The sequence below is a fragment of the Chelonoidis abingdonii genome, chromosome 5 (assembly GCF_003597395.2).
Source record: "Chelonoidis abingdonii isolate Lonesome George chromosome 5, CheloAbing_2.0, whole genome shotgun sequence".
In the NCBI taxonomy this organism is placed as follows: Eukaryota; Metazoa; Chordata; order Testudines; family Testudinidae; genus Chelonoidis; species Chelonoidis abingdonii.
Genome location: NC_133773.1, coordinates 109,893,948 through 109,915,946, shown reverse-complemented (window position 1 = coordinate 109,915,946; position 21,999 = coordinate 109,893,948). Strand labels below are relative to the sequence as shown.

General features: G+C 44.2%; 1 protein-coding gene across 3 annotated transcripts in view; it reads left to right on the top strand.

Moving 5' to 3' along the window:
- The window catches only part of ANAPC4 (anaphase promoting complex subunit 4), a 38,218-nt gene extending 16,675 nt beyond the window's left edge, over positions 1 to 21,543 (top strand). For 2 of the 3 annotated variants that reach the window (XM_075066544.1, XM_032806607.2), the window contains 13 exons: positions 225 to 280; positions 7,323 to 7,369; positions 12,805 to 12,861; positions 13,066 to 13,122; positions 13,779 to 13,872; positions 15,230 to 15,327; positions 15,863 to 15,924; positions 16,016 to 16,054; positions 16,139 to 16,240; positions 16,875 to 16,952; positions 17,899 to 18,069; positions 18,797 to 18,920; positions 20,240 to 21,543. In XM_075066544.1, the coding sequence (XP_074922645.1) occupies positions 225 to 280; positions 7,323 to 7,369; positions 12,805 to 12,861; positions 13,066 to 13,122; positions 13,779 to 13,872; positions 15,230 to 15,327; positions 15,863 to 15,924; positions 16,016 to 16,054; positions 16,139 to 16,240; positions 16,875 to 16,952; positions 17,899 to 18,069; positions 18,797 to 18,920; positions 20,240 to 20,455 (1,201 nt within the window). In that variant the 3' untranslated portion in view covers positions 20,456 to 21,543. The remainder of the gene's footprint in view (positions 1 to 224; positions 281 to 7,322; positions 7,370 to 12,804; positions 12,862 to 13,065; positions 13,123 to 13,778; positions 13,873 to 15,229; positions 15,328 to 15,862; positions 15,925 to 16,015; positions 16,055 to 16,138; positions 16,241 to 16,874; positions 16,953 to 17,898; positions 18,070 to 18,796; positions 18,921 to 20,239) is intronic. The other variant, XM_032806609.2, reaches the window with a different exon arrangement.
- The last annotated feature ends 456 nt before the right edge of the window (positions 21,544 to 21,999 follow it).

Sequence of the window (21,999 nt, the reverse complement as noted above, 5' to 3'; positions counted from 1 at the left end):
AAAACAATTCAGCCTGAGGCAGACATCTAGCAAGGAAAGTTCAGCTCAAAGAGTTAAAGTTTGGAAAAGTTATAAACAACTGGAAGTAGTCTTGTAATGGGAAGTGTAAGGCATTGCTGTCATCCTCATCTACAATACAGTTAGAGCTTCTGCATAAACTTGCAGCTTGTGGCCTTTGTTTAGATCAAGTCTTTTACCAATTTTCATTTTCTTTTTTTATACAGAGTTATAGACAGTAGTATGAAAAACTTCAAAGCATTTTTCCGATGGTTGTATGTGGGTAAGCTTAATTGTATCCTAAGTATTTCATATCAGCTTTATATTTTAATTATTTGTTCTTCTTCGAGTGCTTGCTCATATCCATTCCAAGTAGGTGTGCGCGCGCCGCGTGCACGTTCATCGGAAGAATTTTCCCCTAGCAACACTCGGCGGGTCGGCAGGCGCCCCCTGGCGTGGCGCCGCTGCGGCACCGGATATATACCCATGCCAACCCGGCCGCTCCTCAGTTCCTTCTTACCGCCCGTGTCGGTCGTTGGAACAGTGGAGTGTGGCTTAGCTGACCTCCACTTCCCTAGCTCTTCGCCCGTTCTTTGACTTTCTGCGTGTATAGTAGTAGTTAGTTAGTAGTTATTAATAGTCGTTACTTTAGTTATTGTATATAGTTAGAGGGCTGAGGGTTAATCCTCCTCCCCCCTCCCGGGGCCCGGGCTCATGCCTGGCTCTCCCGGTTTCAAACAGTGCTCAGCCAGCCGCCGGCCGATGCCAACAGGAGACCCGCATGATCGCTGCCTGAAGTGCCTGGGGGAATCCCATCTCACGGACAAGTGCCGTATTTGTACGTCCTTCAAACCAAGGACTAAAAAGGAGCGGGACTCTCACTTGAAGCAGCTCCTGATGGAAGCGGCCCTCACCCCGGCAGCTCTGGCACCGAGTGCCACACAGTCCGCGCCGGGCAGAAGTACTCCATCGGCACCGGAGACCACCGGCACCGTCGGAATACCCCGGCACCAACCGTCTCCGGCGCAGAAGCCAGCCTGGCACTGCACCCTTTCTCCAAAGGCAAAGAAGCCCAAAGCTCCTGCGGTTCCAACCTCGGCACCGCAGTCTGAGCATGGAAGACCGAGCCATCTGGCACTGTCAACTGCCATGGCACGGTGATTCCCGCACCGTCGATTCCGGCCAGGCAAGAGCCGTCGAGTCCGGTGCAAGACAGTTCCCCGGCACATGCCTTGGTTGAGCTCGTCGTTCCCACCACGCCGGAGACTTTCGCAACGGCGAAGGAACTGATTGCTCTTACAGCCCACTCTGCCTCAACCCTCGGCACCGCCGGTGCGGGTCCTTCCTTCAGCGGGAAAGCCGGCCATGGTCAGGCCACCATCCATAGAGGCAACGGGCAGGCACCGATCGCGGTCGAGATCCCGGCACCGCTCCCGCTCGTATCACCGTTCGACATCCAGGCACCGCTCGCAGTCCCGGTACCGATCCCCCTCTCGGCACCGGTCGTACTCGCGGCACCAGTCCAGGTCGCGTTCCCCGGACTGGTATTCAGCACGACGGTCTGGCTCCTGGCACTGTTCTCGATGGAGTCGATCACTCCGCCGCTCCTTTCGGTCCCGGTCGACCTCCCGGCACCGCGCTGGTCGAAGGTCCCGGTCCAGGTCACGGCACCGGTATGACTCCCGGTACCGCTTTCCGGCAAGGCATGATGTCCGGTACCCACCTCACGGACTATCGGCTCTGCCCTGGCCGTCAAGACACCCGTCGGGTTCGTCCCGAGCAGACAGCACTCTTTATCCGGATTTGGACCCCCACGCCCGTGCCCTCCCGGAATCCCAAGGACTGGAGCAACCGGCGCAGTGGTCCTTCTGGTCGCCTTGGGCCTACCACCAAGCCCAAGGCGATCCCACGACAACGTCACGGTCCACGACTTCGGTCCGTCGGGCACCAGAGGCCACCATCAGTCGTCCTCCTCCAGCCGATGCGGACGTTTCAGCCGCAACCCAGGGCCCTGAGGGCGCAGCAGAAACCGACCCCCCTCTGGACCAGGAGTCACAACATGAGCCATTGGTCCCGGGTCTCTCCTCCTCCTCCTCGCCAGATGAGGCGGTGGCGGGTACATCAACCTCGGGCCCGCCCCCCATCGATCTTCGAGCCCACCAGGACCTTCTCCACAGCGTCGCTTTGAGCATCAACCTCCAGGTGGAGGAAGTCCCCGAGGTGGAGGACCCGGTCGTGGACATTCTCTCTTCGGATGCCCCGACTCGTGTAGCCCTGCCATTTATCCGCTCCATCCAGGCTAAAGCGGACTCGATCTGGCTATCTCCGGCGTCCATCCCTCCTACGGCCAGAGGCGTGGAGAGGAAGTATATGGTACCTTCTAAAGGGTACGAATACCTTTATACCCATCCTCCTCCGTGCTCCCTGGTCGTCCAATCTGTGAATGAGAGGGAGCACCATGGCCAGCAAGTCACCGCCCCAAAATCATGGGAGGCTAAACGCATGGATCTACTGGGACGCAAGGTATACTCTGCAGGAGGCCTACAGTTGCGTGTAGCTAACCAGCAGGCGCTTCTCAGTAGATATAACTTTAACACCTGGCAATCCATGGGCAAATTCACAGAACTGGTCCCGCTGGACTCCCGCCCAGAGTTCCAGAGCCTCTTCGAGGAGGGGAAAAAGATCTCCCGGGCCTCCCTCGACGCTGCGGATTCGGCGGCTAGGACCGTAGCATCAGGAGTCACAATGCGGAGAATATCTTGGTTGCAGGTTTCCGGCCTACCCCCCGAACTGCAACACACAATCCAGGACCTTCCATTTGAAGGCCAGGGCCTTTTCTCTGAGAAAACGGACCCTAGGCTCCAAAGCCTCAAGGACAACCGTATTATAATGCGTTCCCTCAGGATGCACACTCCGCAGACCCAGCGGAGGTCTTTCCGGGCCCAACCTCAACTCCCCTACCCCCCACCACGGCCTCGACAGGACTATAATAGAAGGCGTGGCCATGTAAACCGTAGACGTCAGCCGGGTTCTCAGGGGGGCCAGAATAATGGTTCCGCCAAACCACCGCCGGGACCAAAGCAAAACTTTTGAAGGTGCGACCGAGAGCAGAGCACCAGTCCTCCCCCGGACTCCTATCCAGTTTTCCAACAGTCTTTTTCTTCCTTCCTCCCAGCGTGGACCCGACTAACTTCAGATCGTTGGGTCCTACGCACGGTGGAGTTTGGTTACCATCTCCAGTTTATTTTGCCTCCCCCCCCCTCCCCGTCCCTCTTCAGGGACCCCTCTCACGAGCATCTCCTCTGGCAGGAGATCCACACACTTCTCGAAATCGGAGCCATAGAGGAGGTACCTCAAGAACTCAGGGGCAGAGGGTTTTATTCCCATTATTTCTTAATCCCTAAGTCGAAAGGAGGCCTTCGACCCATCCTAGGCCTCCGCGGGCTCAACGCCTTCTTAAAGAAGTTGAAGTTTCACATGGTTTCCTTGGGGGCTATTATTCCGTCCCTGGATCCGGGAGACTGGTTTGCTGCTCTCGACATGAAGGACGCGTACTTTCATGTCTCCATTTACCCCCCACACAGACGCTACCTACGCTTTATGGTGTGAGATCGTCACTTCCAATTCACGGTCCTTCCCTTCGGCCTTTCCACGGCCCCACGTGTCTTCACAAAATGTATGGCGGTGGTGGCCGCCTTCCTCCGTCGTCAGCACATATGCGTCTTCCCTTACCTGGACGACTGGCTTGTTCGCGGGGCCTCGGAGCCCGCGCCGACCCACAGCCGTCATCATGGAGCTGTTCGAGTGTTTGGGCCCATGGTCAATTTGGGCAAGTCCACTCTCTGCCCATTCAGAGAATAGAATTCAGTGGGCTGTCCTGGACTCCCACCTCGCAACACCCTCACTCCCGCTGAGCCGGTTCCAGGCAATAGTCACTGCCATAGAGAGCCTACAAGCCTTCCCGACGACCTCGGCCCGGGTCTGTCTCAGCCTCCTAGGTCACATGGCGGCCTGCACCTTCGTCACCAAACACGCCAAGCTCCGCCTTCGCCCCCTCCAAACTGGCTCGCCTCCGTTTACCGCCCATGCAGGGACAGCATGGAGTTGTCGTCACAGTCCCTCAGAGCGCTTACATTCCCTCCGCTGTGGGCAAAACCCTCCCTGGTGTCTGCAGGCATGCCGTTCCACCCCAGACAACCGTCCACGTCCGTGACGATGGACGCATCATCTCGGGGCCGGGGGCTCACATGGGGGTCGTCGCACGCAAAGGCCTCTGGTCTGCCCAGGAGCTGTCATTACAATAAACATCCGGGAGTTACGGGCAGTGGCCTCGCCTGTCAGGCCTTTCTTCACCACCTGCGGGGCCGTTGGTTGTTTACTGCTCACGGACAACATCACCGCGATGCACTACATAAACAAGCAGGGAGGGACCTGCCTCTCCCCCTTGTCAGGAGACGATCAGATGTGGGGAATCTGTATAGTCACTCCATGGACCGGTGGCATCCTTCCTCCAAGGATCCAGAAACACGTTAGCAGACCACCTCAGCAGGTCATTTCTAGCCCACGAGTGGTCACTTCGACCGGACGTAGCCATTCTCCTTCCAGAGTGGGCTTTCCCCACATAGACCTCTTCGCCTCCCGCAGCAACGAGGAATGTCCCAGGTTCTGCTCCTTTCACGGTCTCGCCCGAGGCTCGATATCAGACGCCTCCTTCCAGGTCTTGGTCATCCCACCTCGTACACCTCCCACTCCTTCCGTTGGTGCACGAGGTCCTTGTAAATCGCAGGGACAGGGCTCGGGATTTGATCGCCCCAGCGTGCCATCGCAAGCCATTGGACGACCACGTTGCCACGGGACGCACTCAATAGCCAGCCCCGTTCCCCGCCTCTCCATCAGGACCTATACCCAGGAACATCGGAGCGTCTCATCCCAACCTGCAATCCCTCCCCTGAGGCAGTGTTCCTGTGTTGAGTCCGCTCCCGGTCAGCGCAGGCCCACCCAGTGCAATGCAGTCCGCCGGGACAGGAACCCTCCACTAGGGGACGTATTGGCCAAGTGGAACGGTTCGCTGCGGTCCAGACCACCACACGATCACCTGTGCAGACAGGTCCCATCCACGAAGATTGGAATATCTCTGGCCACCCAAGCAACAGGGGCTCGCACTCTCATCCTTGCGGACACCTGGCTGCCATTGTCCAACGTCCATCCCCGGAGAAGGAGTTACTACGTTCTCTCATCCGATGGTCGTCAAGGTCCTCAAAGGGCGAGAGCGCCTGTTTTCCGCGCTGCCGCCGCTCACCCTTCGGAACCTCTCAGTTGGTTGTTCAAAACAAGCCCCTCGCGTGCAACCCTGGCACCTGCCTTCTCCCGTACGATCGTGGAAGGTGACGTCCTTGTAGCCATTACATCGGCTAGGAGAGTTTCGGAACTTCGCGCTCTCAGGTGCTCTGGGACGCCCCTTACACGATATCCCACAAGGAACATAGGGCAGCGTTGCGTCCCAATCAGCCTTCCTGTCCAAGGTGGTTTCAATCCTTCCCTCAGAACAGCGGACAATCATTCCCGGTCTTTTCCAAACTCACGCATACCTGAAGAGCAGCAATTGCACTCCGCTGGACTACGTAGAGCTCTCGCATCTAACATTGCTCGCACCAACCTTTCCGTAGACGCCCAATCTTTGTTCCGCCGTGCGGACAGGAGTTAAGGTCAACGCCGTCCGCCAGAGAATCGTGGCCGGGGTCGGCTTGCATTCGAGCGTCAGCCAATGACTACTCACGCCTCTCCAGGCGGCTGACGGCACATTCCAATCCAGGGTCAGCCTCGTCGACGCCTTTCTAGCTCGAGGTGCCTATCCACGAGATATCCGGGCAGCTCGTGGTCTTCGGACACGGCTTCACTACCGCAATACGCCTTAAACAATCCAGGGACGACGCAAGCTCTTCTGCTTGGCGGTGCTGCATTTGTCAGTGTCTAACTCCAACCCCAGCCGCCTAGGTAAGGCTTGAATGACCTAGCTTGGAATGATATGAGCAAGCACTCGGAAGAAAGAAAAGACGGTTACTTCCCTTGTAACTGTGTTCTTCGAATGGTGCTCATACCAATCCACACCGCCCTCTTCACCACTGTCGGAGTAGCGGCAGAAGGAACTGAGAGCGGCGGTTGGCAGGGGGAATTATCAGTGCCACAGGGCGCCACACAGGGGCGCCTGCCGACCCATGGGTTGCTAGGGAAAATCTTCGCGACACGTGCACGGCGGCGCGCGCACACCTACTGGATGGAGTATAGCAACACATCTCGAGAACAACGTTAACAAAGGTGAATAACCGCTTTTTGGCAAGTCATAGCATTTAGAGTAGATGTAAAATATTTGCATGTGGGTTAGTCTGTGGAACTGACTCTAACAATGTAGTGTGATAACGCGTCTTGATAGCTTAAAAAAGAAATTTAAAATTAATGGGCAAACTTTGTAACTGTTGTTCTTCGAGATGTGTTGCTCATATCCATTCCACACCCGCCCTCCTTCCCCACTGTCGGAGTAGCCGGCAAGAAGGAACTGAGGAGCGGCCGGGTTGGCAGGGGTATATATCCAGTGCCACAGCGGCGCCACACCAGGGGGCGCCTGCCGACCCACTGGGTGTTGCTAGGGGAAAATTCTTCCGACGAACGTGCACGCGGCGCGCGCACACCTACTTGGAATGGATATGAGCAACACATCTCGAAGAACAACAGTTACAAAGGTGAGTAACCGTCTTTTTTGCAATTGTCATAGCATGTTAGAATTAGTGTAAAAATATTTGCATGTGGGTTAGTCTGTGGAACTGACTTCTAACAAATGTAGTGTGATAAGCTCCTTGATAGCTTTTTAAAAAAGAAATTTAAATGTTGAAATGTTGGCAAAAAATAGATTGACTGACTAAATCCAGTTGTGGAGCTGGTGTTATGACTTTCTATTTATTGCCATCCTGGAAATTCATACACGTTAAAGTGAATTTTTTCCTTTATATAGGTGATTGGGAGGCGGAAGGAATCTCTGACTATGGTTTAGCTTCTGTATGTTAACAATGGCTGCTCTTGGCCAGCTCAAATGTAGAGCAGTCACTTAATTGAGAAGTAATTCTCTCACCTCATTTCAAAACCTATATTAGTACTGAATCATACTAATAAATAAAACCTAAGAATCTTGATTCCTTGTCCCCTGCGCTAGTCCATATTGCATCTAAAAAGCAAACTTTCCTGCTCTATCGTCTTTATCTTAATATTTTACCTTAGGAAAATTTTAAGTGTATTGGAAAAATAGCATTTTTGCTGTTCTCATTTTTCCCCAGCCATGCTGAGGATGTCAGAAGATCATGTTCTTCCAGAGCTGAACAAGGTAGTAGTAACTCCTTCCTAGTAGATGCTTTTTATAATATTGCAATGCTAAGTCTAATTCTGAGGGTAGCCAGTGGTTTGGTACAGTTAGAAACAAAATCCAACCTTTTAAGGTTGTTTCTTTGAAGTGAATTCAGTTTAAAGAATGATGCTGTCCATGCTTGTCCTTTGGGATAGTTAGTGCATGAAATGCCGTCAGTTGCACGTTATCAGCTATAATGTGGCCTGCCTTATGTCTAATAGTCTTTTTAAAAAATTCTCACTTTTCTCTTAGAAGTTGAGTAAACTATGTTGACTATTTTAGTGAGTAGGCTGTATAGTGGATCTTTTCACCTCTTGAAGGAGGCGTACTCTCTGCTCCCCTCTCCAGTGGGCACCTTGGCCCTGACTGGGGTGTCTACTTCCGCCCCTCCCCTCAGCATTGCTTCTATTTCTCTGGGTCTAAGCTAATATTACTGCTGTTGCATGATTTTCTCTGCAGCAGTCCTTTATACGCTATATGAAAGCAGTTGCTGCCCATGTAAACTTTTACTAATGTGAAGCTTTGTGTTTTGATTTCACTTTGTTTGGAAGAAAATTGTTGCTTCCCAGTATTCTTCACCAGCAAAATTGCTACTCTGCTACTATTAGGGTGTATACTATAGAATCATAGAAATAGGGCTGGAAAGGACCTTGAGAGATCATCTAGTCCAGCCTCCTTCGCTGAGGCAGAAACAGGTATACCTAGGTCATCCCTGAGAGGTGTTTGTCTAATCTGTGTTTTAAAATCTCCATTTATGAGGATTCCACAACCTCTCTTGGAAGCCTGTTCAAGTGTTTAACTATACTTATGTTAGATATATTGGAGAAAAAAAAAATTTCTAAGTCCCCTTTGCTGCAGATTAAGCCCATTATTTCTTTTCCTACCTTCAGTACACATGGAAAACAATTGATCACCATCCTCTTTGTAGTAACCTTAACATATTTGAAGACCATTCCAAGTTTCCCCCTCAGTCTTCTTTTCTCAAAACTAATCACGTCCAATTTTTTTAACCTTTCCTTATAGGTCATTGTTTCTAAACCTTTTTATCATTTTTGTAGCTCTCATCTGAACTCTCTCCAGTTTGTCCACATCTTTCTTAAAGAGTGGCACCCGGAATTTGACACAGTAGTCCAGCTGAGACCTCACCAGTGCTGAGTAGAGTAGGATAATTACCTCCTGTGTATTACATACGGCACTTCTGTTAATATACCATATAATATTTGTCTTTTTAGCAAGGACATCATATTGTTGACTCATTGAATCTGTGATCCAGTATAATCCCCAGATCCTTTTCAGCAGTGCTATTGCTCAGCCAGTTATTCCCCATTTTGTAGTTGTGCATTTGATATTTCCTTCCTAAGTCTAGTACTTTGTATTTGTCTTATTGAATTTCATCTTATTGATTTCAGATAAATTCTCTTAATTAATCAGGGTTTTGCATTCTAATCCTGTCCTCTGAAGTGCTTGCAACCCCTCCAAGCTTAGTGTCATTTGCAAATTCTATAAGCATACTCCATTATTTAAGTATCAGACCCAGGACAGACCATTATGAGACCCCACTGTGTATGTCCCCTGTGACATTGCAGTCTATATAATTTTATAAAAAATTGATGAGTGGATATAATGTAACTGGAATGTGCTTCATGCAAAAGGTCTCTTGTAAGGTAACATTACAAATCTTATTATCTACTGAGTGTGATCATCCTATTTGTATACATGTAACACTTTTGTATCTGAAACTAGAAATATGAAATATAACACTGATGGCCTATTGTAATTATGAAAGTGTGGCCCATTAATTGTGGTTTGGAATCTTGATGACTCCCATTAACCAGGACATTTGACTGGATGGCTCTGTTTGCAGGCAGGCCTTCCTGTGAGTCAGGCTGGGAGGAATGAAGGCTTGAAGTCTTGCAGTGACTTGTGATCATGTCACCTGAACTGTAATCCATCTTTAACCTGGTGAGAAGGAGGGGGTGGAAACCCAAAGAGGGACAAAAAGATATATAAATGGGTGGAACAGAACAAAGGGGGAGAGGAGCCATCATGAAGACTCCCCTAGCTACCACCTGAGCTGGAACAAGAGCTATACCAGGGAAAGAATTGTGCCCAGCCTGGAAGGTGTCCAGTCTGAGGAAAAAAACTTACCGAAACATCTCAGGGTGAGATTATATGTATTCAGTTTGATTAGACATAGATTTGCGCATTTATTTTATTTTGTTTTGTTTGGTGACTTACTTTGTTCTGTCTGTTACTACTTGGAACCACTTAAATCCTACATTCTGTATTTAATAAAATCACTTTTTACTTATTAATTAACTCAGAGTATGTATTAATACCTGGGGGAGCAAACAACTATGCATATCTCTCTATCAGTGTCATAGAGGGTGTACAATTTGAGTTTACCCTGCATAAGCTTTATACAGGGTACAACGGATTTATTCAGGCTTAAACCCCATTGGGAGTTGGGCATCTGAGTGCTAAAGACAAGCACACTTCTGTGAGCTGCTTTCAGGTAAACCTGCAGCTTTGGGACAAGTAATTTAGACCCTGGGTCTTTGTTGGAGCAGACGGGAGTGTCTGGCTCAGCAAGACAGGGTGCTGGAGTCCTGAGCTGGCAGGGAAAACAGGAACACAGGTAGTTTTGGCACATGAGATGGCAGCTTCCAGGAGGGGTTCTGTGATCCAACCCATCACATGCCCCCATTAGATAGCAGATCATTAATAACTGCTCTTTGATTAGTCTTTCAAACAGTTTTACACCCACATTCATCTGGACCACATTTTTCTGGTTTGTTTATGAGAATGTCATGTACTGTGTCCAAAGCCTTACTAAAATCAAAGAAGGAAATTAGGGTGATTTGGCTCGATTTGTTCTTGACAAATACATGAATGCAATAACTTGCTACCCTGTTATCCTCGAGGTGCTTACAAGTTGACTGTTTTTAATAATTTTGTTCCAGTATATTTCCAGATATTGAAGTTAGGCTGACTGGTCTGTAATTCCCTAGGTCCCCTTAGACAACGATAGGTACTATGTTTGCCCTTTGTGAGTTCTGTGGGACGTTACTCATCTTCCATGAGTTCTCAAATTTAATTGACAATGGTTCTGTGATTTTTTTTTTTCAGCTAGTTTCTTGAGTACCCTAGGGTGCATTTCATCAGGCCCTGCTGACTTAAATGCATCTAACTTATCTAAATATTCTTTTACCTGTTCTTTCCTTATTTTGGCTTGTGTTCTTTTCTCCTGGTTTAGTATTATTTGTGTTGTATCTGGTCATGGTTTACCTTTTTAGTGAAAATTGAAGCAAAATTTGCATTAAACACCTCAGTCTTCTTGATGGTGTCCATTATTAGCTATCCTTTTCCACTAAGTAGAGGACATAAACTTTCCTTCCTCTTCCTCCTAATGTGTATATATAGAACCGCTCTGGATTGCCTTTTATATCCCTCGCAAGGTACAACACATTTTGTCCTTACTTGTGGTGGTTTTTTTACTTATCAATTTTTCCATTTCTTTAATATTGTGTCTTTGAGACAACTTCCAGCTCTCCTGAACTTCTTTTTCCCTCTGATTTTTCTTCTTATAGGACTTTACCTGCCAGTTCTCTGAGTTTGTTAAAATTCGTGTTTTTGAAATTAATTTTTTCCTTATTCTGCTGCTCACTCCTTTCTTTTCTTAGAATCATGAAATCTATCATTTCATGATCACTTTCACCCAAAGTGCTTTCAGGATCACAATCAATTTCTTCTTGTTAGTCAGAATCAAGTCTAAAAGGACTGGTTACTTCCTCCACCTGCTGAAAGAAAAAGTTGTCCCCAGTACATTCCAAGAATTTATTGGACACCTTGATTTATCTTATTACTTGTCTAACAGATGCTTGGGTAGTTGAAATCCCCTATTACTATGATGTCTTTGTCATAAATAGATAGCTAAGGGTTAATGTTTCTTTTACCTGTAAAGGGTTAACGAAGGGAATCAAACACCTGACCAGAGGACCAATCAGGAAACTGGATTTTTCAAAGTCAGGGAGGGAATTTTTGGACTCTGAGTCTTTTGTTTGTCTCTCAGCTATGAGAAGCTTCTTTCTTCTTCTAATCTTCTGTGTCCAACTTGTAAGTACAGGTAGAAAAACAATATAGGCTTTTATGATTGGTTTGGTGTAATTTTACATGGTGTAACTTGCTGGAATGTTTCAATATTGGAATGTCTTTGAATCAAGACATGTTATTCATATTTTTCTTATAAAATAGCCCTGATATGTCATCTTGTTAGAGCGAATATATGTTTGTCTTTTCTCTCTTTTTATATAAAGCTTGCTTTTATAAACTGTTTGTTTTCTCTCTAGGGGTAGACTAAGGAAACAAGGGGACGGATCTCTTTGTGTTATGATTTACGGAGGATATGCCGGCAGCACCATGGAATTGATGGGAGGGAAAGAGAAGAGAGAATCATTTACTTGATTTATGTATTTGGTTGTCTCTTTGTGTGAAATAAAGGAGACATGCGTCTTGGTATTGTGATGTAAAGAGATTGCATCAATACTCTCAGGTTAGCCCAGAGAGGAAAGTCTGGGTGGGAGAGAGAGGGGGAAGGGCAGTGGAGTATTTCCCTTGCCGGTAAGACTCAGAGCTTCTGAGTCTTGGGGTCCTCCAAAGAAGGTTTGGGGAGACCAGAGAGGGCCAAAACCCTGGAAATTTTGGATGGTGGCAACGAGATAAGATCCAAGCTGGTAATTAAGCTTGGAGGTTCATGCTAAGCACCCAGATTTTGGACGCTAAGGTCCAGATTTGGGACAAAGGCTTATGACAGTCTTATGTTTGGATAGTTCTGTGGTTTTTTGTAGAGATTCCTCACCCACCACCACTTCTTATTTGTTGGTCTGTAATAGATTCCTGTAATGACATTGCCCCTGTTCTTTCTCCCGCCTCTTATCTTCACCCAGAGGCTTTCAGTTTGTCTCCCTCTCTCGTCCTTCTGGACCTTCATAACAAGTGTGTATTCCTGATGTACAATGTAACATCTCCCTTGTTCCTCTGTTCACCTTTTCTGAGCAAGCTGGACCCCTCTTGTTAAGAGATTTATCCCATCAAGTCTCTGTGATGGCAATTAACTAATTTGGTTTATGGACTAATACTGTCAGTTCTTTCAGTTTATTCCCCATACTCTTTGCATTTGTGTATAGACATGTGAAACAGTAAGCAGGGTCCCCCACTTTGCCCTCTTGTTGCTCTTATGACTTTCTTGGAATGTTTCATTTCTCGATCCCAAAATTTAGTTCTCTGTTAAGGTCACCTTTTTTTTTTATATCTAGCTGTAGTCTTTTGTCACCTGCCTCCTTAGAACCTATTACATTCTACGTACGTTTGAATTATAGTTATTTTATAATCTTTCTCCTTTTCTTTTCCATTAGATGACTCAAAAAGATATCACATTTGTTGCTGACTTTCTTACTGAACACTTCAATGAGGTAAGGTATTTCAGTTTACTGAGTGCTTTTATGCATGCACCCTAATTCTGTCTTGCTTCAGACAACTGACCTGGAAAGGCTGGTTAAACTAAATTGTTTATTTTTGTTAAAGTGTCTCACTAGGAAAAATCATCTAATTCCCTTTGTCTTAAGTACTGTTGGGTCAGTATTTTGTGTTTAAAATTTGTTTTATGTTTGGTTCAGGCACCAGACCTCTACAATCGTAAAGGAAAATACTTCAATGTAGAGAGAGTTGGTCAGGTAAAGTATCAGGCTGTATATTGAGATAAGAGAGAAATGGTATATGGATGAGCACCAGCTGGGGAAAGAGGAACAGGGGAGCTAGAGTATTAAGATTAAGTAGTTAGTAAAGAGCACTCCTTCTAACTCCCTTCCTGCTGCTCACAACACACACATCTTTTAAGAGTGGAAGATATTATTTTATCTCCCTGATTATTAGGGAAAGATTAATTAAAAAGAAAATTAATTGGATTAATATCTTTTAAATTTTTATTTTCCTCATTTGTGTGGTGTATTTAAAAAAAAAAAGTGGAACACAGTTGAAACTAATGTTGATGGAATGAAATTGAAATCTGTTTGCTTGATGTGTTCAAATCATGGGGTCACTAGTATTAGAATTTGAAATTACAGTTTCAAAGATAAATGGTTTATAACTATCTCTGATGAGAAGTTCCACAGCATTTTGAGTAACTTGCTATAACCTGATTTAGAATTGACAGTATAACATTTTCTAAAGACCTGGGAAGAAGGCCCCAAAACTGGGTTATGTATTTTTTAAAAAGGTCAGTTAAGTGAAAATATTATGACACATATTCCTCCAATACAGTCCTTGAGTGAACGTGTCATAATTATCTTGTTTTTAAATGTTTACTGCATGGATCTGTCATTTCTTCCAGTACTTGAAAGATGAAGATGATGACCTTGTATCCCCACCTAACACTGAAGGAAACCAGTGGTTTAACTTTCTTCAAAACAGCACACATCTTAAAGGTATTGCATGCTGCCGTTATACTGTGAATCAAAGATACATGTGCAGATTTGACAATATTAGTCATACCTGTGTAGGCATGAGTGCAAGTTAGATTATATTGTGTCAATGGTGACAGATGTCAATGGGGTCGAAATAAACATGCAGATCTCATTGCTCTATAAAGTGGTTTCCAAACAGCCCCCTGCTGTATGTAGAATAAGATCACAGTTTTGCAAACTCTTTTTCCTCAGGTATTATAGAATCCTTCTCCCTTTTACATTCTTTTCTCACTCATGTAAATTAGACATCAAGTAGTTGATGCTCATAGTAATTGTTTTTGACTGCCTTGGTGGTCTAAAACTCTTCCATAGCATGGACCAAATTAGAACAGAGAGACTATCTTGTCTTTCTTCCTATTCACAATTATATAGCAATTGTTTATATGACAAAATATATCTGGAAAGTTATGTAATATAATTTAGGTATCTTTTCATTTGATTTAGTGGCTGGAAATAGCCAGAACCATATAACCAGCCAGCTTTCTGCCACCAGCAGAGAACGCTGCACAATTTGAGAATGATTGTATAAACCAGCTTCTTGTTAGTATCACAAGTCAGCAAATATTAAGGCATTCACTTGCCTCGTTATCTGCATAGAACTGTAAGCTTGAAGGAGCTAGGAACGTAAGTGGTTTTGTGATTGATGCTATAGTTCTAGTTTTTGGTAGTTTTATATTGCCTTCTAATTCAGCATATATTTATTATTTTTCCAGTAAAATCTTTGTAGAGAAATGAATTAGATATATTTTGGAAGATAATTAGTAACAAATAAACTTATGTGTGTGTGCATGAAATGTATCATGTCTCAAAGCAAGCAAGTTCAAGCTGAAAAAATATATATATTTTTTAAATTGGAGATATGCCTATCTCCTAGAACTGGAAGGGACCTTGAAAGGTCATCAAGTCCAGCCCCCTGCCTTCAGGACCAAGTACTGATTTTTGCCTCAGATCCCTAAGTGGCCCCTTCAAGGATTGAACTCACAACCCTGGGTTTAGCAGACCAGTGCTCAAACCACTGAGCTATTCCTCTCCCTTTCCATTGTGCTCAGACAGTAGATTTGCTCAGAGGAAAGAAACATTTTTGATATAGCAGGATGCTTCATGACACATATATTGATAGCTGTTGGCTGGATGCAACTCCCCTGTTTATACCATTTGAATTAGTTGATGGAGAAGAGAGCTGCAAAGGACAAACAAGACCCCAATTCTCATTTCTGTATCTAGACCCATACTGTGCTTCTGTTAGAATGCAAACTCATTTAACTGTATCTTTACAAAAACTGTATTTTTCACTAAAAATGTAACTATTTGTTTGCAGAAAGTCCACTGCTGTTTCCCTATTACCCTCAGAAATCGCTACATTTTGTCAAAAGGCGAATGGAGGGGATTATTGATCAGTGTCTACAAAAACCAGCTGTAAGTCCTGTTTGTTACAAACTGTGTGCATTTTGGGACAACAATTGCTGCTGTTCTGATCTTTTGATTAATTACTCTAAATTGTTTAAAGCGAACTTAATACTCATTGAAGGTGCCACATTGCAGGCCCTAAGGGCTGAAGTCCCCTAATTAGCCATAGACAAGGTGTACCACATGGATGGCAGTAATGAAGCTTGCCCTTCTAGTGTGTCTCAAGCCTGTCATATGGCTGAGAAGGTGGTTAAATCTCCCTGCCTGTTCAGTTCTTTGTCTCTCACAGACACAACTAGTATCCCTTTTTAAATTTAATTCATTTTATTTTCCAAGAAACAGTACAGTGGTTTAAATAAACAATTTTTTAAAAGTGTGTCAAGTGATACTAGATTTTGTGATAAGGACATTTATTCAGAAGGCAATGGGCTGAGTCAGTCTGTTTCAGGTAGATTGTGATGACTTCAAAAAAGGTGGGGAAGGTGTGTGTGTGTAACTGAATATTTTTTTCTGTATTTTGGAATGTTTTAATGGTGTGTTTCAGGATGTGATTGGAAAAGCAGTACATCAAGCAGTTTGCCTGCGTTTATACAAAGGATCTAAAAGGTACATTTTCCCCCTACATTCTGTTTAGTGTTAATTAGCAAAGAATTATTGTAATTGTTACTGTTTGACTTTTTTTGGTTTGCTGTTTTAGTGAGGACTCTACATCTCGATTATTTAAATTACCCTTTATGTAAGTATACTGCTCTTCTTACTGTATTTCATTTACCATGTTTGATGTTTTGGTCTAACTTTTTTGTTTTGTTTTGTATGTTAGGTGGAATGACAAATCCTCCAACTTACATTACGTTCTCTTCACTATGTTAGAAAGTTCTCTTTCTAAAATTTACATTTTGAGGCGGCACACGGATGTTTCCAGGTAAGAAACTGATTGGAAATGAAAAAGTGTGCTCCTGGGGCCTGATTCTGCAGCCAGATGTATCTAGATCCAGTTCTAGGCTTAGGACCTTGCTCTTCATTGTTGGATTGAGTTATTTTACTCTTCCTTGACTGTATGCTTCTCTATTCAAATGGAAATGTGTCAAGTATTCTTTGCTCCTTCCTTTCAGTGAGGAGTAATGGTAATGTGAAGTGGGTTCTTCATCTTAACTTTCTAAATATTCATCTTGGTCAACTCGAACCTTGTGATAGACTTTATAGTTATTACAAAGCTTATCGCAATGTGTAAGAATGGGAAGATGATCTCAGTGGTACAGACAGGTTATACTCCTAATTTCTTAGAGTCAATTGCTTTGTTCCAGTGGTTAGTCGCTCCTGATGCCAAGGTCTGCAACACAATTCTGTAACTTCAGTCCTTTCATCCATATTGTCTTTTGCTTTTCTTCTTCCACACCCCATCCTTGAGAGTGGAAGCAGCGTATAGCATGCCTATCTGTTCACATCTAAATAGGCTGTGCAGTCTGTTCCAGTAGTTGGTGTAAATCTTTGGATTCTGGTATTTTGGCATGGAACTTTAAGGATGAGTAACACAGCTCGTTTTCTCCCTCCTTTAGGTCTCCTGATAATGGACTACTTGCTGTTGATTTTGGAAACTTCTTGAACAACAGCATAAATGAAAGCTCAGATACAAGGTTAGTATATCTGGGAAACAGGGTCTTTAATAATTTATCAGATTATGTTCCTTCAAGGGTTTACTTATTCTACTTGATATTTTTTTCAGCTGTTTACACTTAGAGCAACTTGCAGGATCAGGGTCTTTGTGGGCAGACCTGGGCACCTGCTTGCATCCTCATTGATCTTCATAAAGTAACTTACAGGATTTTGGGCAGGTGTCTTACTTTGTACTTGAACTCAAGTTCAAGGAAACTATCATAATTTGCTGAATGGAAACAAAATTAATTTAATTTAGCTCTGAAACTGCTCTTGCCTAAACATGGAATACTGACACTTAAAAACAGTCACACAAAATAAGATCTTAACAGATAATATGCATGAAGTGTGTAATGGTTGGGCATAATTTCCTCAATGCAGTGTCTTTGGGGAATTCTCTTCCCAGGATTTCCCGTTAGTCTGCTCTCCACATCTCAGAAAAGCAGTGTCAGACCAACTTCGCCTTCCAGCAAGGGAGAGCTAAATACAGCTGCCTTCAGAGCTAACCAGCCAACACCTGTTTCAGCAATACCCAATGGTTCAGTAATACCAAATATTTCCTGGGTGCTTGGCTTGCTGTTTTATAGTATTCACATTCCCTGCCATTTTGTGTGAAGGATCAGACAAACTTTGGCCCTGAATATCTATCACCTGCACGTGGCATTGCCATAAAAACAGTGGACTGCCAAGCTTTCTATAACTGTAGGTTCATGACTGCATATTTTTATGACCTTTATGATCAATAGCCCAATACCAGGTTAAGAACACTTCATTTGTGGGCTGAGGCAAAACTTGGATCTAAAATGTGAAACATAAATACTGATCACTTACTTTAAGATCTTTCAGTATTTATTCATTCAGTTTATTCATTTACTTTTTGTAAAACTTGATGGAATACAACTAAACACAACATCTCTTTTGCTATAGCTTCTACAGTTGTGTAGATGCACATTTTTATGATGATGAAACTATAACCGTGGTTCTTAAGGAGAATGCTGAACAAGAAGGCAAAGAGAGAATCTTGGCTCAGTTGCCTTTATCTTCAGTGTACGTTGACGAGAACCAAGAAAGGGAATTCAGCTTGAATTCTAATAAAAGGTATGAAAATATGACCCCCTGAAAATTAAGAGCCAAAAAGCAGATTATACAAATATCTGATTTGTGCACAGTTATACACTTAACACACATGTATTTTAAAAAGGAGAAAAATCGCTTTTCTTCCTCTGAGGGAAGATGATTAGAGTTGATTACAACTTCCAAATCTAATGTTTGTGCATATTTGAGATTTTTAACAAATGGCAGAGCTAATTTTGAGAATGTACTGAGGAAGTAGAAACTTTGTCTGCTTTTGTGTAAGAGGATTTGAGCCTCACCACTCACTGGAGTACTAGAGACTCAGGAACAGGAGTGAATGCACAAGATCTGCAGTAGGATAATAAAAAGTTGAGGGAATATTTCTTCCTCATTCTCCCAGTGTTTGTACCTATGAGTACTATCACTATCTGCTGAAAGAACAGAACTAACTTATCCTTGGAATGAAAGAGCAGGATCAATGCCTTCCTGTATTTATTTATATTCCCATAATGGTTTCAGGGTGAGAAGAGAGATTTTGGGTATACTGTGTAAAAAAAAAAAAAAGAAAAAAAAAAAAAATGTTCAGTAACAGAAATCTAGAATATATGCAGTAGGATAATCACAGTGTTTATAAGTCTATTGCCTGTGGTGCAGTAAAATTGAAATTCTTTCATTTTTGTCTAAGGTTACTCAGGGTAGAGTTGGTGCTTACACACACAAACAATGAATTTCTGTTTTTCACTACATCTAGGCTGGATGAGCAATCTGATGATGTTCCTACACGTACTGTCTTTTTGGAGAGTCAGTGGAGAGTATTGGAGAATATGAAAGCTCAGTATGTTGCTGTGAATGGTATTCGGAAAGTTTCTTGTGTGGTAAGTATCATGTTTACAGCCTAACATATAAATCATTAAGGGAAATAGTGTGCTGGTGCAGTGCCTGAAGAGATTGATACTCTGCATCTGTTACTCTTAGGGCATTTATCATATATACTCGTTCATAAGCTAAATTTTTTTAGTAAAAAAGGGGAAGCACCAGAGAAAGGGGTCGGCTTATGAATGGGTATAGAGAGGGAGAAGTGGGGGACAGCCCCTCCCGCCAACAGAGGTGGCAAGGAGGGGCAGCACAGCCAGCAGAGCCAGAAGGGAAGAGGCGGGGCCAGAGTCTCTCCACTTCTGGATACGCTGCTCTCCCCCCGGCCTCCGAAGCAGCTGCAGCTCTGGGGCTGGCAGGCTAAAGCCGCGCCACTCGGCCCTGCCCCCCAGAGCAGGCAGTAGCTGCACCACTTGGCCCGCTGGAGCAGGCTGCAGCCGTGCTGCCCAGCCCAGCTCACGGGAACATGCTGCAGCCATGGCCCGCCGGAGCACGCTGCAGCCATACTGCCCAGCCTGCCGGAGCAGCTCCAGCCAGGCCACAGAGATCTTCCCCTGGCCCTCCCCAGATAAGATGGGAAGGGACGGGATGGGGAGAGTGGGGGGGGTCCCAGGCTAAGGGTGGGGTAATGTGGGGGGTGGTCACAGGGGTTACTCCCCTGACCCCCAGCTTCTCCCCCACCCAAAACATTTCCCCACCAGTTGCTGACCCGGCCCCTCAGGGTAAGCAGCTGGCACACTGAGACACTTTGTTTGCATAGGTTTATCTCCGTGCCTGCAGACACTTGAGGTAAACAAACCATCTCAGCCCACCAGCAGCTTATCCTGATGGCCCAGAGCCAAAGTTTGCTGACCCCTGAATTATAGGGTCAGCTTATGAATGGGTCATAACAATATTCTATTTTTACTTATCCATCTTGGGGGAGGTCGGCTTATAAATGAACCAGCTTATGATCGAGTGTATATGCAGTAACTTGTTTTGTAAAAAAATGTTTTTTATATTCTGTGTTCTACAAGATCCTTAGAAAGAAAGGAGGAGACAACTTGCATCTTCTCTCCAGAGTGGAAAAAATTATAATTATACAACTTAAATGTTTGCTTATTTCTGTGTAGATAGATTGGAACAGGTTTAGTCGTATTTACCTTATTCTAAATCTGCTGTAGCAATGAAATAGGTTTGTCACTAACTTATTACTTTACTTCACTCCATTTAAAAGAAAATCAAGGTTTTGGTAAGTGCTGTTTTTAAAGGCATTGGCCAACATTTTCAAATCATTTTTTCTGTTAATTTTATTAATGAAAACTTCTAAATATTTCCATAGCTAAGTTCAAATCTCCGTCATGTCAGAGTGTTTGAGATGGATGTAGAAGATGATGGAGAGGCAGAGGAAGAGGAGGAGGAGGAAGAAACAACTCCGATTGTGGGTGAGGAACATGAAGAGCTGACTCTGTCTGCAGTTAACCACAATAGTATGTGTGGTGGTTCTGCTGAGGTGGCAGATGAAACAGAAGAACATGAATCAAGCCTGGATTCTTGACCCGATCTTTGATATTTGTGTCTTCACTATAACAAAGAAAGGAGAAGAGTCTAAAAGCTAACTTCAAACCATTGATATTTTTCTTTGTTCTGTACCAAATATTCTATTAATGTTGTGGATGTTGTAGAATATACTACACAATGCCTCAAACAAAACCCATTTTTTTTGCTCCAGAGTGTGTTTACTGAATGTTCATTCTGTTACAATTAGTTTGTAACAAGCACAGTAGTTTCCTTCTGGAGTATTGAATATATGTGGGGAAAGGGGAGCGGGGGGGCACAACTGGAGTTTTAAAGGGACATAACCAATCTATGTAGCACATAAATTTACCTACCTGAGGAGAACGTGTTCTAGGGGTCAAATTTTCAGATGTGTGCTTAATGTTTTATGTCCAGTTGAAGGGTGCGAACACTCTGTGCCCTTGAAGCCAAGGTTTACGTACGTATTTGACTAACACACAGGTTTGCAGAGATGCATTGGGTATTTGGCTACCCATGTTTAGCTGGTGCACATTTCAAAAGTTTAACTCATACTTTTGTAATTCTTGCTTGTGTTACAGGGAACCCAAAAAATTGTTAAAACAACTTCCCCCCGACCCACCCTTTAAGCTTGTTAGACCCCAACTATGTCTGTGTTACTTTATATGCAACAAAAATATATTGCAACCTGTGGTGTGGTGCATGAGACAATTCTTGAACATTTTCCCCTGTGTATTTTATGATGGAAAATTATATTATTACAGAGAATATATTTTTCTATTCTGATGTGTTTGTATGTCCTATGTATGCTTTCAATTTTGCCATATTCATCTCCTTTACTAATTTATATTTATTGTCAGAGTGTTGTGCTCAGTGTGAAAGCTAGAAACTTGTTTAAAATCTGAAAGTGTTTGCCTGTTGCTGAATAGTTGGCCTCCTTTGTTCTATAACTGCAGCTCAACTCTTTGCATTAACAGTGCTGCTAAATACATAATACTATAAAACTGTGAGTGAAACTTTGTGTGACTTGAATTGGGGAATTTAACTCTTACGCACGTATTCCGGTTCTACACTTTTTTAAAATAAAAAAAAAAATTACTATAAAACTTACACAACTATTCTCTGTAAATTGCTTTTCTTTCATTGTGTTGGTGTGTCTAATGCCGAGTGATGCTAGAAATTATCTTTCCCACCTTATCAATATGTAATTTGATATGTTTTTTTAATGGACCCTTATTGGATGTATAATTCTTAACTTCTAAAGAAAGTTTGTGGGCCTTTTACTGGCAGAGAGAGCTTCGTAACTGTGAAGTGATTGGTGTGGTTTGAGAGGTTTTAGTCTATGAAGCTCCCTAAAAATCAGCTCCCTCCCATTTCCTGTTGGACTATCTAAAAGTTCAAAGGCTGCTGTCTGCAGAGTGGGCTTGCTTGTTGCAGCATTTACTACTGCTGGAGAGCAGGCTTGGTTCAAGTCTTCCTTAGATTTGAACTGTGAAATGGCCTAGTTTGAGTGTTCTGGAAAACAAGTCACCAGGATCCACCTTCTTTTTAAGTGGCTATAGTGCA